The 17813-nt window shown below is 43.0% G+C and overlaps 1 protein-coding gene across 2 annotated transcripts in view; it reads right to left on the bottom strand.

Moving 5' to 3' along the window:
- Positions 1-17813, bottom strand: part of PDCD11 (programmed cell death 11) — a 173050-nt gene that overhangs the window by 78615 nt on the left and 76622 nt on the right. For both annotated transcript variants that reach the window (XM_033940618.1, XM_033940617.1), the window contains 3 exons: positions 10312-10427; positions 8491-9005; positions 2891-2953 (listed from right to left, as the gene is read on the bottom strand). In XM_033940618.1, coding sequence (XP_033796509.1) covers positions 2891-2953; positions 8491-9005; positions 10312-10427 — 694 coding nt within the window. The remainder of the gene's footprint in view (positions 1-2890; positions 2954-8490; positions 9006-10311; positions 10428-17813) is intronic.

The raw sequence follows: 17813 nt of genomic DNA, 5'->3' as shown, positions 1-17813 counted from the left end.
TATGATTGCTCCTGTCCCGTCTCACCGCTGGACCACCAGGGGTTAAGGCAGGCCCGTGGGAGGACTACAACGGGTCCGGGAAGTGGGAGGGAGACAGGGTGGTTAACAGGTGGCTTGGAAAGGACACAGAAAGGATCGCTCCTGTCCTGGCTTACCACTGGACCACCAGGGCTTAAGGGAGGCCTGCAGTGGGCATTGGAGGTTGGGTGCAGAGCTGGGCAGAAAGGAAGGATGGAAGAAGGGCTGGGTGCAAGGCAGGGCAATTGAATATAAACACCCAGGGGAGGTGATTGAGACAAAAATTGTGTTGGAATTCACAAATGCAATGGATAAACATAAGGGATCTTCAAATAGAAAAAAGATAGAATCAAAACAAAACTTGTCTGTGCTTCGATGGCAATTCCAGTAGTAGGGAAGTGAGGCCAGTTCTGGGCAGACTTCTACAATCTGTGTCCCAATTATGGAAAAAAACAGATTTAGATGGGCTGGAATGGGCTTTGATGGTAACTCCAGCAATTGGGAAGTAGGATCAGTGCTGGGCAGACTTCTACCGTCTCTGACTTGAGACTAGCAGGGTGGATCAAGAACTAGAGGGTTTTGTTTTGTGTTGCATTCGTATCACATGAGGATTTCCGAGGAGAAGGGGGGAGACACCTTTAGGTCCATTGCAAGTAAAATGTTGTCAGTTTGCAGGATGGGAGGAGTAGCCTGAGAACCATGGGAACTGACAATTTGTTGTCTCTGAGCAAATCACTTAACCCTCCATTATTCCAGATACAAAATAAAGCACCTGCATACAATATGCAAATCGTTTTGACTGTAACCACAGAAGGGCGGTACATCAAATTCCATCCCCATACCATCTGTTGTTAGATTGCTGGTTTAATCAAGTATTGGCAATAAACGGGCATCAAAATTATAAAACCATTCTTGAGTGATTGTGTGACTGCCTATTTGTGATCCATCCCTCCTGAAGCCCACCCCATCTACAGCATCCTTCTCCTGAAGAAATCCCTTCCAAAGGTCTCTGCCAAGAGCATCCACACCAGAGCTTACCAATTTTTTATGCAACAACTGCTTGGCTGCAGCCACAGCATCCTGCATGATCCCACTGAGATATGTGACTTTGATGCACCTAGGTACTTCCGGGATGGGTTATGATCCCAAATGTAGCATGCGCAACCACATCTAAGGTCCTCAAAAGCCCCCCCAATCTCCTTTATTCCCTTCCCCCAAGACTTACCTCAGGATGCCTCAGTAGTCTAGGGGCAACAGCCCCCTTCTGAGCCGCTCAGGCTCATGTCAACTTAATAGTCAAAATGGCGGCCATCACAGTAATAACACTAGAAGTGGCCGCAATCTGAAGCAGCAGTCTAGTGACCGCTAGGGGTCAGGATCCTAGTGATAATACTGAAAAAACTACAGCTGCAGATTGCAGTCAACATTTTGAACCTGGAGCTGGTATGGGCAAAAGTAACTAGGAATCATTCTTGCTTATCCTACTCTAGACCACCAGAGCATTCTTGTTAGATCTTGGTGTGTGTGTGGAGGGGAGAGGGGTGGTGGCAGTCAGTATTATCTGTACATTATTCACAAATGTTCTGGCAATTACTCAATAGCACTATTTATTTAGCATTTTTAATGGATTATATACAGTATCAATGTCAGTAATGTGAAAAAAGGAGAAACTAGGACTTACATGAAGAACCAATCATGCCATGCTGGAGGTAAGCCAAAAGCTGAGACAGAGAACATGTGAAGAATGGTACACCGTCAAAAGTACGGAGGACAGTGGCGCGCCGACAATACTGCACCGACATTTGAGCGCAGGAGAAATGTGCACCGCCGCTTCGAGGCCTTTCGTTTTATGCAGTGAGGGGTGTGAGGGAACCCCCAACTACAGTTAGAACTCCTCATGCTCCCATTGGGAGGGAACCCCCCCACAGTACACTGAAAACTCCCGTTCTCCTTCCCATTTTCGGTCTTCGGGAGTTTTCAGTGTAGGGGGGGTATGCCCCCACACATCCTCCCTTTAGAGCACAAAAGGGAAGGCCTCAAAGCGGCAGCGCACATTTGTCCTGCGCGCAAATGTCGGTGCAGGATTGTTGGAGTGCCATTGTCCTCCGCGGTTTTGACATGTCACCGTGAAGAATACAGAAACTTTAGGAATGGATTAGACTAGAGCAGTGGTCTCAAACTCTTTGCAGGGCCACATTTTGGATTTGTAGGTATTTGGAGGGCCTCAGAAAAAATAGTTAATATCTTATTAAAGAAATGACAATTTTGCATGAGGTAAAACTCTTTATAGTTTATAAATCTTTCCTTTTGGCTAAGTCTTAATGTCATTTATAGCTAAAGAGACAGATGATCAAGAAACTGTTTTATTTTACTTTTGTGATCATGATAAACATACCGAGGGCCTCAAAATAGTACCTGGCGGGCATGTGGCCCCGGGCCGTGAATTTGAGACCACTGGACTAGAGTTTCAGCAGATCCATTACATGTCTCGACCCATGTCCTAGCAAGCTACTAGTGAGAAAACATCTCATTGAAAGGATGGCAAAGTGATGGCTGTAAAGATCCCTCAAGATGTCTCCTGTGAGTAAAGCTAAGCTAATTCCATTGTCATAGTGAAATTTTAACCCTGGCTGTAAAATCTGCTAAATATTCTCTAGAATGTAAATATAAGCACAAACTGATCACTTTCCTGTACAAAACGTGTCTAGGTAGGCTGCTTCTCGCAAGGTAAAATGTATGCATCTTTCTCACCACTAGCTTTGAATGATCACAATAGATTACAAGGGGCAGCAAACAAGTTTAGGAGAAAAAAAATTGGCATATATGTAAACTGAAACTTAATAAAGACATTTTATAAACAAAGTCTTGATACCTGGGTCGAATGCTTAGTTCTGGAACAGTCTGAATAAATCTTGGATGTGTAATCGGCAAAAATCTGGGAAAAAAGTAAAGAAATGTTAGTTCATTCCTTAAGCGTCATATCTATGCCATGGTTTTGCTTTCCATTTTTGGTGGTTCTCAACAAATCTCAGTGAATGGCATTTCAAGACTCAACAAGGGAATTTTTGTGTAGGAAGTTAAGATTAGGATTTTTTATATACCGCCTATCAAGGTTATCTAAGCGGGGTTTTTTTTACAATCAGGTATTCAAGCATTTTCCCTCTCTGTCCCGGTGGGCTCACAATCTATCTAACGTACCTTGGGGGAGGAGGCTCATGATGCCAACAGCACCAATTTTCTTCCTGTGACCTCTCAACAGTTTCCAAACATGGAAACCAACAAATCAAAAAACTTTGGGCCCCACCCTACTACACCATCAGGACCTGAACCTTGCCATATAAAAGCCCTACAAAACAAAAGGCTTTCATATAAGGCGCAGGGAGCCATTGGCCTGAAACCAACCCTTATTTCATATATTTTCATGCCCAATTTATTAAGTTTTAGGACAAAGTGTCTCCACAGATGCCTTGGGAAAACCCATTTATGAATGGAGAATATCTGCTCTAATTTCCAGGGACAGATAAATACCTTCAGTACCTGAATGCAATTCATCCTGAACTAACGAGAAAGGTGCAAGTTAATGCCAAAATTCCCAACTAGTGAAATCTTTCCACTGTTGGCAAAATATGCTTGTAGAATTTCAGCACAATTGCTACAGCAGTTTCAAAAACCTTTACAGATGTTAAAACTCAAGCAGAGGTCATCCGGGGCGACTATGATTGTAGCATAAATCACTATCATCGAATTCTTGATTCCAAGACATGGGAAAAGACTACAAAGCACAAGAAGGTGCCAGAAAAAGGGCTTTGCTATGCTATCATGCTAAAAAGTTTGATCATGTCATCCCTCTTTTTCGTAAAGCACATTGGTTACCTGTTTCTCACTGTCTTTCCTATAAAATACTTCTTCTCACTTTCAAAACGAAAAACTCTAATCAACCGGCATTTATAGACAAACTTTTGATCCCCTACTCATCATCAAGGATCCTCCGATCAAATAATCAAAATTTACTTTTTATACCATCAATGCGGGAACTGTTTCATGGCACCACTCGCAAATCCATCTTCTCAGTTACTGCCCCCTCTTTGTGGAATGCCCTTCCACTCGACATTCGATTAGAGAACTCCCTCGAAAAATTTAAAAACTAAACTTAAAACTTTCCTCTTTAAAGATGCTTTCACTCTCTAGCATCAGCCTCCACTTTCTAACTTCCTGATTCATATGCAGTTTTGAAATATCTAACACTTCTTCTTAAGTGATCCCCTCCTATTGTTTTTACCACTCCCCATTTACCGTCCTTTTTTACTTCGATGTATTTTAAATAACCTCTCCCTCCCCTACTATCCTTTCGTTTCATGTATGTTAATTTAAATTTGTCCAGTATTTTCAACATTTGATAAACTACCATTTTTTATTTGCCTCCTTTAATTGTTTTTATAATTTTTTTTATAATGTACACCGTCTAGACATGTATTTTTATAGACGGTATATCAAAAATAAAGAATCTTGAATCTATTGATAGTGTGTTTGCTTATTTAATGCAAAATGTACACGCATCACCAAAGTTTGCACTTATGATTTTATAGGTAATGCATGTGTGTCTAATGATACCCAGAGGATCAAAACTCATATTAAGTTTCCTTACTAAAAACAATTCTAATCTAATCTAATCTAATCTAAATCTTGGGTTTATATACCGCATCATCTCCGCAGATGGAGCTCGACACGGTTTACATGGTTAGGGAAGGAACGGAACTCCAGTGGAATTATATAAGTATGAGAGAAGAGAGGTTGGTGTGAGAGTGCCAGGAGCGGGACGGGGTTACGTTCTGGAGAAGAGCCAGGCCTTCAGATGCTTACGGAATGGTAATTCAATCTTTAAAGGGTTTAAAATAAGCCATGCCCTAAGCCAGGGGTGTCAAAGTCCCTCCTTGAGGGCCGCAATCCAGTCAGGTTTTCAGAATTTCCCCAATGAATATGCATGAGATCTATTTGCATGCACTGTTTCCATTGTATGCCAATAGATCTCATGCATATTCATTGGGGAAATCCTGAAAACCCGACTAGATTGCAGCCCTCGAGGAGGGACTTTGACACCCCTGCCCTAAGCAAAGACAGCCCAATCCATCTGCTGCTTCAGTTGTTGATCTAACCCTAGCTCGCAACAGATCTTGATTCCATCTGTGTTAAGCTGACACCCAAGCTTCACTTTCTTAAGCAGGAATCCAAGTGGTTGGATATAGATAGGAACAAAGGGAATTTGTAACAGACCTGTTAATAAAGACCAAGAACTTGACATGCCTTGGCCAATGTGACCCAGACATCTCTTTTGCAGGAAAGACAAAACCAATCTTGCCTGCGAGCTTAAGAGTCCCTCATCAAATAACAAAATGTTTATATTTATTACAATTTGATGATGAAAAAGCCGTTGACAGCACAGATCTTTTCTTCTGACCTAGATAATAGCATAAATCATTAATGTTAACAGGAACAAAAGTCTGGTTGATTCAAGCTTCAAGTTTCTTTGTATTTGATAGACCACTGATTAGTGAAACCATCTAAGCCTTCAAAATCAATTCACAATCTAATCAGGTACTCTTAAGTATTTCCCCTGTCTGTTTCGATGGGCTGACAATGTAGCTATGGTAAGAACATAAGAAGACATAAATATAAGCGACCACTTTGGTTTCAGAAAGAGCAAAAGTTAAAAGCTAAGGACTTTGATTCTTTGAAGATTTATGAAATGCACACAAGCGCTTTTGAGAAGCGCTGAAAAGTATTAAATCATATCCTGAATTAGTAAATTAATTGAATATTTATATGATATTTTTGATTGAAATAATTGAGGGAAGGGTGGGTGGGAAGGGAATAAATTTATGTATTTACGATGATAATAGAAAGAAATTCAAGTGATGTGTAAAAGTTTTAAATGATGTAATGTTGTGCACTTGTTGTAAGATGAAAAATGAATAAAGAATTGAAAAAAAAAGAAAAGTTCGTATCAACTGAAAACCGTTTACAGCACTACAGCACTTTTTTGAAGTATCTTTGAAGTATTTTAAAGCACCAGTGCACTTTAAAAAAGTCTAAGCACTTTTTTGCTATCGATTCCGAGTGTCAAGATTAATTGTAGTTCTTTTTAATAGTTCTTCTAGAGAACCCCTAACCAGTTGATGAAATGTTTAAAGATTCACAGTAGATTAAATAATAAGATATTAATAAAGAATTGGATTTTGAATAAAATAATGTATTTATACTTTAAATAATGGTAGGGAGGATGGGTCCAAGCCGGTGATGTCATCAGCAGTAAAGAGATAAACCTCTTTCTTCTCTTGGAAGAAATTCCAATGTGGGAAAATCACTCCGCAATCTGAGACTTGTTCCTGTCAGTTTAATTTAAGTACTATTAAAGTTTAAGAAAGACACAATTTAGCTTGACCTTTCAATGGTTCTGCTTTTTTTAACTATTTAATTAACCATTTAGTTTTCTAATTTATTGTTGAAGAACATAAGAATTGCCATACTGGGACAGACTGAAGGTCCATCAAGCCCAGTATCCTGCTTCCAACAATGGCTAACCAGGGCCCAAGTACTTGGGCTAGATCCCAGGTAGTAAAACAGATTTTATGCTGTTTATCCTAGGAATAAGCAGTGGATTTTAGCAAATGATCCAAACCTTTTTTAAACTCCGCTAAGCTAACTGTTTTCATCACATTCTCTGGAAATGAATTCCAGACTTTACACATTGTGTGATGAAATATTTTCTCCAGTTTGTTTTAAATCTGCTACTTAGTAGCTTTGTCACGTGCCCCTAGTCCTAGTATTTCTAGAAAGAACAAACAAGCAATTCACCTCTACCTGGGGCAATGGAGGGTTAAGAGACTTGCCCAGGGTCAAAAGGAGTGACACTGGGCTTGAACCCAAAGCCTCAGGGTGCTGAGGCAGCAGCTCTAGTCACTAGGCCACTCCTCAAGGCAGAAAAAGACCAGTCTTCTATGTAGTCCTCCACTTGTGAAGCTTCTCTTTTTTGATTAATTTTTAAGACAATAATTAGCTAATATAAGAGGGTCTAAATGAGATATTTTAGAGGCTGACCTCACTAAGGCCTTCTTTTATGGCACAAATGTTTAGCGGAAGAAAGCATTAATGACCATCCTCCGAGTCTGAAGGAATACCTGCCCAGCAATCTACACCAGCCCTGTTAAAGGACTATCTTTATTTGAGGAAGGGGGTGGAGTGTTGGATTAAGTGCAAACCCTTTTTCAGCTGTTGCTGAGTTCCATTCAGGTACAGAAGGTATTTTCCTGACCCTAGGAGATTTATAATCTATGTTTGTACTTGAGGTAATGGAGCTTTAAATCATTTGCCCACGATCAGGAGCTACGCTGGGATTTGAACTGGACTTTCCTGGTTCTCAGACTCCTCCAAGTTTAGCTGGCTTAAAAAAGTCCATTAGTCGCAGATTCAAATTCACATAGATCGGACACTGGTAGCTGATGTTGGTCATCAGATCTCATCATGGAAAGTAAAAGGTGTCATGATTGAGATGCGACGACTCCTATGCCATAGAACAGGGATCTCAAAGTCCCTCCTTGAGGGCTGCAATCCAGTCGGGTTTTCGGATTTCCCCAATGAATATGCATGAGATCTATGTACCTGCACTGCTTTCAATGCATATTCATTGGGGAAATCCAGAAAACCCGACTGGATTGCGGCCCTCAAGGAGGGACTTCGAGATCCCTGCCATAGAAGAAGCCAACAGACCAACCAAACTCTGTTCACCCAAAACTCCTCTAAGATGTCTTAAGATCATAACAAACTCTGAAGCTCTGCATGGTATGGCATTTACAGGGTGAAGACAGCTTGAGATGCCTCCAATTCTCCAAATGCCTGAAATATTGCTTGAGCAGTTAGCATCCTGAAAAATACTTGCTGTAAAATAAGATTTTTTTTTTTGGTTTCCATAACTTTTTCCCATACAGGAAGCAAACTATATTTTGTCTACAGATTTCCTGTAGTTTATTTTTATTAAAAAATGTAAATGTTATCAAGTTCTGTACAATTTTGCCTTTGCTAATACTTTTTGGTGGATTGTGAGGTGCTCTAGATTCAAAAGATTTGTATGTGTAAAACCTAGCTTTTACCCACATAAAATGTGGCCCTTAAAACACCTTTAAAAAGGAAGATAGTTCTTTTACATACAATTTTTTTTTTGGTCTGGACAAAGTTACATAGACAAAGGGGGAGGGGCTGGAAGAACGGGGGAAAAAAAGGCAAAAGTATTTAGTTGGGATAGCACCGTATTGAATACAATCCGGCTTAATCTGTGCATATAAATTGTTATGAACACACAGCTTAAGGCAATCCAAGGCAATTTGAACAGCAGAGTAAGAGGGAAATTTAACCCACTCATCAGGTTTTACAATATGGGCCTCTATGCATATTCTGTAAAGTCAGGGAGGATCAGCATACCTGTGTGTCTTCACATCTCGACCCCCGATGACTCTAGCTGTCACCACTTGCTTTACTCTCAGTTTGGATGTTGGGAAAGAGCCTAGGGGGACATCTTCCAGAATCTCAGACGCATGAATGAAAGCTATTATTTTGTCCTTAATGGAGACTATGACGGTGGTAGGTTTCACAGACTTTACGGTTCCAGAGACAACGTCTCCAACGCAGAGGGAGTGTTTAGCAGGAGGAGAGGCCCCTTCTTCGCTCTCACATTTCTTATGCTCACTTTCACTGTTCCTGGGCTTCCCTGGTCCTTGTACACCCAGGAGGAGGCCATACTGATCCACACTTGACGTTTTTAAAGTCACGGAAACCATCTGTCTGACACGCAGCTTCTCCGACGCAAAGCGGAAGGTGTCATTCAGATGAGAAGCCACTGGAATGGCAGCCAGCTGACCTGTGTCCACCAATGAGACAATAGCAAACTCCTCTGCCACATGCTGCACAAAAGCCTGATAAGTGGAATTCAGCTTTAACTGTCAGAAGTGTGGGGGGGAACAAACAAATTTCAGTAAAGAGATTAGACAAATGTATAGAAACAGTTCTATCAAAGGCTATCCTATATAATAAAACGTTAGCGGCGCATGCGCTTTTAAAAAAGCGTGATCTCTGCCGCTGTGGTGTGTGATCCGTGGCCATGTTCCATTTTAGAACCTGGCCAGGGATCACTCTGGTCATTCCCCTCCTCCCACCCTCACTCACCAACCCGAAGCAAGCTCGAACACACCTCCTGCCCCCACCTCACCAACCCGAAGCAAGCTCTAACACACCTCCCACCCTCACCTCACCAACCCGAAGCAAGCTCGAACACACCTCCCACCCTCACTCACCGCTGCTGCCGCTGATCCTCCTCTTTGGGGCAGCCTGCGATCGTGGCCGGCTTTGGCGGGCCTCGCGGGCCGCTTTCCAACCTCGGTGGCACGGGATCGCGTCGGGGGGAGCGTGCTTCCGGGTTGGGGAGCGGCCTGCGAGGTTCGCTGGGGCCGGCCACCACGATCGCGGCCTGCTTTGAAGAGGAGCAGGCCAGAAGGAGGGAGGATAAACAGGGGGATCAATACAGGGGGCCAGAAGGAGAGGGAAAGGGGGCTGCTTTGGGGGGGAGGTGTGCTGGGGACAGACAGTTTTGCTCTGAAGGGAAGACAGAAGGGGCCATGAAGAGACAGGGAGAGGGAAAGGGGGCTGCTTTGGGGGAGGGGTGTGCTGGGGACAGACAGTTTTGCTCTAAGGGGAAGACAGAAGGGGCCATGGAGAGACAGGGAGAGGGAAAGGGGGCTGGTTTGGGGGGAGGGGTGTGCTTAGGGCTAACAGCTTAGCTCTGGGGGGGAAGACAGAAGAGGGCCATAGAGAGACAGTTAGGGAGAGGGAAAGGGGGCTGCTTTGGGGGAGGTGTGTGATGGGGGCAGACGCTTTGCTCCCCCCGAGGGGGGAGACAGGACACAGACAGCGGCCAAGGAGAGAGAAATAAAGAAACACAGACAGACAGACACATCTATTCTAGCACCCATTAATGTAACGGGCTTAAAGACTAGTTTATCATAAAAGCCAGTGATTTTGTCGCATTGTTCAAATAAGACAGCTAAAATGGATGTTTATACCGCCTGCACATGGAGCATAAGCATTCACTTCTCCTACATTTTAAAACTGTCTCTACATCAGTGGATTCTGTTCTAAAATATTGGTGAAACTTGACACGTCCCAACCTGGACACTTCATTTTTGACTTCTACATTCTGTCTAAAATGGGACTGAAAATGTGTCTCCAGGTCATAAAACCCAACTATACCGTTGCATATTTCTTCTTCAGAATCTCATCTCGCATGGAGACATGGACTTCAGCTTTGAGGGCATCAACATGGAGAACCACTGCTGTTACATTCTGCCCAGGGACAACCTTTTTACCTGTCAAACAAGCAACAGTGTTATCCTTGAATCTCAAAATTTGCAATTCATTATATCACATAATCATGTTATCAGCACTTTGTTATTCTTTAAAAATAAAACAGATTAATACTGGAACTTAATGCTAAATAGAACCAGAGCCAGTGGAGGAAAAAAAAAATACATAGTCCTAATCGGAAATGAAACCTAACCTCACACACCAGTTCATGTCTCCAGGACATTTCCTTTCTTCATGCAAATCTCTGCATCTGGCTCCAGGTACTCAGCCCTCTTCCAAGGCTTCAGAACCAGCATTTAAACCTGGGTGACCTGGAACTATACAGTGGTGGGTGGGGCTCTGGTCACCTTGTTGGTCAGTCTGGATAGACCAGGGGTAGGCAATTCCAGTCCTCGAGAGCCGGAGCCAGGTCAGGTTTTCAGGATTTCCACAATGAATATGTACGAGATGAATTTGCATGCACTGCCTCCTTGAGATGCAAATCTATCTCATGCATATTTACTGTGGATATCCTGAAAACCTGATCTGGCTTCGGCTCTCGAGGACTGGAATTGCCTGGGTCTTTTTCTGTCATCATTTACTGTGTTACTGTGCTTTCCTACAGAGGGCAAAAGTCATTTTGCCACCAATCCCTAAACGCTTTTAAACAAATTCATTCAGTATTTCTTGTGTCATTACTACTACTGCTAATCATTTCTACAGAACTATTAGACATACGTAGCACTGTGCATCAAAATGAGATATCATGAGACTATGGGAGACCTCTTTTCCTTTATTTTGCTGGAGTTGCTGAAGTCATCAGCATAGAGGTGATACTGAAAGCCATGCGAATAGATTAAAAGCACCAAGGTAAGAAGTGTAGATAGAAAAAAAAGTAGTCCCTGGACAGAGCCAACTGACAGCGGGATGGCAGTGGAGGAAGAACAACCATAGCAGATGCTAAAGGTGCAATGGAAAAGAGAAAGAAAACCATGCAATAATAGAGCCCTAAAGCCCAAGCGAGGACAGTATATCAATGAGTAGATGGTGATTTAGAGTGTCAAAAGCTGTAGATAGATCAAGAAGGATGAGGATGGAGTAGAGGCCTTTGGATTTGGCCAGGAGCAGGTCACTGGAGGCTTTCGTAAGGGCAGTTTCTGTAGAATAAGGAGGAAGAAATCCAATCCAATCTTTCGATTTACATACCGGATTATCCTCCAGTCAATAGAGGCTCGACTTGGTTTACACACCACGAGGTTGTAATAGTTTCTTCAAATAAAATTACTTATGTAACAATTTTTTAAGAGAAAAAGTCTTCAGATATTTTCTAAAGACATAAAAAGAAAAAGTAGATCAGATCTCAACTGGTAGTTCGCTTCAAATAGAAGTAAAGATGTATAGAAAGGAGCGAGAGACATAACCTAATGCCTTTATTCCCTTAATTGAAGGGAAAGTTTATACAGGTGAGAGGTTCTTGGTCTTATAGTTCGTAAAGAAGAGAAATAGGAACCAAAGGCAGAAATATTCCATTCAAAATTTTGAACACTATGGTAGCACCACTTGAACCGAATTTTAAGATGAACTGGCAACCAATGAAGAGCCCTCAACAAAGGAGACACATGATCGTACTTCTTTTTCCTATAAATCAATTTTGCTGCTATATTTTGGATCAACGGTATCCTCTTCAAGCTGCCCTTAGTCAGGAAAGCGTCAAGATTGAAGTGCGTCAAGGATAGCTTGAGATAAAAGAATTCAATACAATGTCAATGAACAGCACGTTCAAGTACCTTAGATAAGAAGGGGAGGAGGGAAACAGGACGCTAGTTGGAAGGGCAGAAAGGGTCCAGCGAGGACTCTCAACTGGGGCCAAATTCAGAAGATAGGTACATGAACAAGAACCCAATGAGGGATATTATTTACATAGAAGTATGAATTGCAAGATAAAAATATATATATAATATTGGACCATGAGTTTGGCTTCAGTTTTGAACATGCAAACATGTTGCTCATAGAAGCTTTATGAAAATCCATGAAAAATGAGTTTTATTACTCTTCTACTGAACCACACTAGCGGTTTTGGCGCCGGGAGCCATGCTGGATGGCCCGCGCTGCTCCCAGGGCTCATGGCAACTCAATGAGCGTTGGGAGCGACGCAGGCCATTCGGCGTGGCTCTCTGCGCTAGAGCCGCTGGCGCGGTTTGGTAGAAGAAGGGATTATTTAGTGTGCGCTAATTTAGGGGTCCTTTTATTAACCGATTTAGTGCGCACTAAATGCTAAGAGGGCCATTTTATACGAGCTTCTTAGCATTTAGCCCACTCTAATTCTGTTAGCATGGCATAAGCATTAGTAAAAAGGCTCCAGAGTTTTCAACGACTTCGAGTTATTCAAAACTCAGCTGTTAGACTGATCTTTGGTTTGAAAAAAATGGGAACATACAAGTCCCTATTATCAAAAATTACACTGGTTGCCCCTGGAAGCAAGAGTTCTGTTCAAATTCTCGTGTCTTTGTTTTAAATCAATATTTGGGTTGGCCCCTTTGTATCTGGTCTCTCATTTTAGACTGAACTGCTCTAACAGGCCTACTCATAGAATCCATATGTTCACTTATCCTACAATAAAGGCCTGTCGATATAAAAGATTCTTGGATAGACCTCTTGCTTTCCAGGCAGGTAAATTAAATGAATGGTTGGGTAATATCATTACGCATTCCTCATCCTACTTCAGTTTTAGAAAATTAGTAAAAACAAAATTATTTAATCGATTTGTAAGTTAAGGTTTTACTGTTTTTACTTTCATATTGTATGTACGTACTGATGATTTTATATTGTGTTTTATTCCCTGACTGTCCAGCACTTCTTGTTGTAAACCGCCTCAAACTATTATGGCTTTGGCGGTATATAAGAATAAAATTATTATTATTATTATTGTTGTATGTAATGTGATTGAGGTTAATTAGTTTGTCAGTCTGGTTTAACCTCAGAAAAGGTTTCACCAAATCCAACACATTAACTAAGGTCCTCAGCTTCAAGGACACCAACTTTGAGGACATGGGGGAATTCATCCATCAGTCGCTGCAAAACCAAGCAGAGACTGATAATGTAGAGGAATTGTGGTCAACACTGAAAGCTACCATACACGAAGCAACAAACCGATTTATTAAATCTGTAAGTAAACGACGAAGAAAAAACAAACCGCAGTGGTTCTCTAAGGAGGTCTCCAACCTCATAAAAGAGAAGAAAAGAGCATTCATCTCCTTCAAACATTCAGGGAAGCAGGGCTCCAGGGAAGACTATCTGGCCAAGCCAAGAACCGTCAAAACAGCAGTCAGAGAGGCCAAATTGCAGGTGGAGGAGAATCTAGCAAAGAATATCAAAAAGGGCGATAAAGCATTCTTTAGGTATATTAGTGATAGAAACAGGAACACAGGAGGGATAATACGCCTTAGGAAACCGGACGGGAACTATGTAGAATCGGACTCCGAGAAGGCTAAACTGTTAAATGAATACTTTTGCTCAGTTTTCACCCGTGAGGCGCAGGGATCCGGCCCTCAGCTACCAACAGGGGATAGCTCGATAGACCCGTTTTGCAGCTTCGAGTTTACGCCCAGTAGTGTCTACAGTGAACTATCCAAACTCAAGGTTCACAAAGCTATGGGGCCAGACAACATACACCCCAGAGTACTCAGGAAGTTAAGAGACACCTTGGCGAAACCACTATCAACACTCTTCAATCTCTCCCTTAGCAAAGGAAAAGTCCCGCTAGACTGGAAAACGGCTAATGTCATTCCACTCCACAAAAAAGGAAGCAGGACGGAAGCTACGAACTACAGACCAGTGAGTCTCGCATCAATAGTAAGCAAACTAATGGAAACTCTAATCAAACACCAATTGGATACGGTCCTTAACGAGGGGAATCTGCGAGATCCCCGTCAACATGGGTTTACAAAGGGGAGGTCCTGTCAATCCAACCTGATCAGCTTCTTTGACTGGGTGACGAGGAAGCTGGATATTGGGGAGTCCCTGGACGTCGTGTACTTAGATTTCAGCAAAGCATTCGATAGCATACCACACTGCAGGTTGTTGAGCAAGATGAGCTCTATAGGTTTGGGAGATACCTTGACTACATGGGTGGGGGACTGGCTAGGAGGTAGACTTCAGAGGGTGGTGGTGAATGGCTCCCCCTCCGAAACGACAGAGGTGATAAGTGGAGTGCCGCAGGGCTCGGTCTTGGGCCCAATCTTGTTCAACATCTTCATAAGGGACTTGGCTGAGGGGCTTCAGGGTAAATTAACGTTATTCGCCGATGACACCAAATTATGCAATATAGTGGACAAGAACACAACAGGACCTGACAACAAATCCAAGACCGATAGTATGGCACACGACCTCCTCCTACTGGAGAATTGGTCCAGGACCTGGCAACTAAACTTCAATGCCAAAAAATGCAAGGTCATGCACCTTGGCAACAAAAATCCATGTAAGACTTACACTCTTAATGGTGAGATCCTAGAGAGAACTGTAGCGGAACGAGACTTAGGGGTAATCATCAGTGAGGACATGAAGACTGCAACTCAGGTGGAGAAAGCTTCATCTAAAGCCAGACAAATCACGGGTTGCATACGAAGGAGTTTCGTTAGCCGTAAGCCCGAAGTCATAATGCCATTATATAGGTCCATGGTGAGACCCCATCTGGAATACTGTGTACAATTCTGGAGACCACATTACCGCAAAGATGTGCTGAGACTTGAATCGGTCCAGCGAATGGCCACACGGATGGTCACGGGGCTCAGGGATCTCCCGTATGAGGAACGGCTGAATAAATTGCAGCTCTACTCCCTAGAGGAACGCAGGGAGAGGGGGGACATGATCGAGACATTCAAGTACCTCACGCGCCGTATCGAGGTGGGGGAGGATATCTTCTTCTTCAAGGAACCCACGTCAACACGAGGGCATCCATGGAAAATCAGGGGAGGGACATTGCATGGCGACACCAGGAAATACTTCTTCACCGAGAGGGTGGTGGATCGATGGAATGGTCTTCCGATGCAGGTGATTGAGGCCAGCAGTGTGCCTGATTTTAAAGCTAAATGGGATCGAAAGGTGGGATCTCTTCGCAAAGGGAGGTAGGGGAGGGTCATTGGTGTGGGCAGACTTGATGGGCCTTGTCCCTTATCTGCCGTCACTTTCTATGTTTCTATGTAACCATTAGGGGAGTGATTTCCTTTGTACAAAGGAATGCTAAAGAGTGCAAACTCGAAATGAACCCTCCATTCTGTGAAAAAGGTCTTTTTGATTTAAAACCGGCAGTGCAAGCAAGAAATTATTTTAACTCCAAAATCAAAATCATGCTAATCTCCACCTTCTTTTCTGACTTGTGTTTAATTCCTGAGAAGAGCTTTGTGTTTCATTTTTGAAGGCTCGCAACCCCAGTCTTGAAGGGCTACAATACCGAGACTTTCACAAACAGCTGTAAGCATTGCATTGACAAGAGGAAAAACATGGATTACAGTACAAACTGGTCATTAAAAACAACGATTTTTAAACACTGGTCATTAAAAACAACGACATATACATTTCCCCCTCAAAAGTAGAAAAATGTAAACCAAAAATAAATGTTACATGGAGTTCTAGATTCTTAAAGCTAGGTTTCACTAATACAGTACATGAAATCTCTGGCAAAAGGTACCATATACGAGGTGCTACCCAAAAGTTCGGGGAATGTGAACAGTGTGCAAAAACTGGATATAATATGACCTTCTGCCACTAGAGATGTCTAGCAGTATGCTTTGTGAATCAGTGTGTCAATGGGCGTGCAGCTGAGTGGTTGCGTTGTTTTGTTCTGTGCGATTATGTTTTAGTGACTCGGCAGATTTCAATATGATGGATTTTACAGAGCAAAGAATCTGCATCAAATTTTGTTTCAAATTCAAAAAACTGCTGCAGAAACCCATTGTATCCTCCAGGAAGCCTTTGGACGTAATGCCATGTGCCAAAGCAAAACCTTTCTTTGGTACAAACGCTTCAAGGATGGATGAACATCTGTCCACGACGACGACCGTTCCAGACGACCGTCAACAAGCACAATACTGGAAACCATAGCAAAGGTTTGCGAGACTAACCTTGCAGATCATAGGCAAACTATCAACGATGTTTGTGAGATAGTAGGACAGTCATATGGGACAGTTTTGAAACAGTTTTGTGGGAGAGCATTCGGCGCAAACGCCCAGACAAGTGGAAAAACAAAAATTGGTTGCTCCACCATGACAATGTGCCCGCTCACACATCACTCGCTGTTCAACAGTTCCTGACTTCCAGAAACATTACAGTGATTTCGCGCCCTCCCTATTCGCCTGACCTTGACCCCTGTGATTTTTTTCCTATTCCCCAAAATGAAATTACAACTGAAAGGGCGCCATTTTAACACGATTGAAGAGATCCAGGCAGAATCGCAGGAGGTTGGAGACTGGCTTGGTGGTCGGCTTCAGAGGGTGGTTGAACGGCACCCCCTCCGTAACAACGGCAGTGATCAGCGGAGTGCCACAGGGCTCGGTCTTAGGCCCGATCCTTTTCAATATCTTTATAAGGGACTTGGCTGAGGGGCTTCGAGGTAAAATAACGTTATTCGCCGATGACGCCAAACTATGTAATATAATAAGCAAAGAGCACAACGGACAATATGAAACACGACCTACTCCTATTGGAGCAATGGCAACTGAGTTTCAATGGCAACTGAGTTTCAACTGACCTGGCAACTGAGTTTCAATGCCAAGAAGTGCAAAGTCAAAGTGCAAAGTTCTGTTTCACACAATGGGTGGTGGGCGCTTGGAATGCTCTCCCGGAGGAGGTGGTGGCAGAGGCTACTGTTCTGGGTTTCAAACGCAAGTTGGATGCACACCTTCTTGCAAAACATATTGAGGGATACGGGAAATCCGGGTCTCCAACAAGGAGCACCTAAATGGGCCTCCGCGTGTGCGGATCGCCGGACTGGATGTACCTCGGTCTGTTCCGGTGAAGGCGTTTCTTATGTTCTTAAAATCCATGTGAGACTTACACCCTAAATGGCAAGATCCTAGCAAGGACTGTTGCAGAACGGGACTTAGGGGTAATCATCAGTGAAGACATGAAGACTGCCAATCAAGTGGAGCGGGCTTCATTTAAGGCTAGGCAGATCATAGGATGTATACGTAGGAGTTTCATCAGCCGTAAGCCTGAAGTCATTATGCCGTTGTATAGATCCATGGTGAGGCCCCATCTGGAATACTGCGTACAATTCTGGAGGCCTCATTACCGCAAGGATGTACTGAGGCTTGAGTCAGTCCAGCGAATGGCCACCCGGATGGTCTCGGGACTCAAGGATCTCCCGTACGAGGAACGGCTGGATAAATTACGGCTATACTCACTCGAGGAAC

Source organism: Geotrypetes seraphini, chromosome 4 (genome assembly GCF_902459505.1).
Source record: "Geotrypetes seraphini chromosome 4, aGeoSer1.1, whole genome shotgun sequence".
In the NCBI taxonomy this organism is placed as follows: Eukaryota; Metazoa; Chordata; class Amphibia; order Gymnophiona; family Dermophiidae; genus Geotrypetes; species Geotrypetes seraphini.
This window is presented reverse-complemented; position numbering and strand designations above follow the sequence as displayed.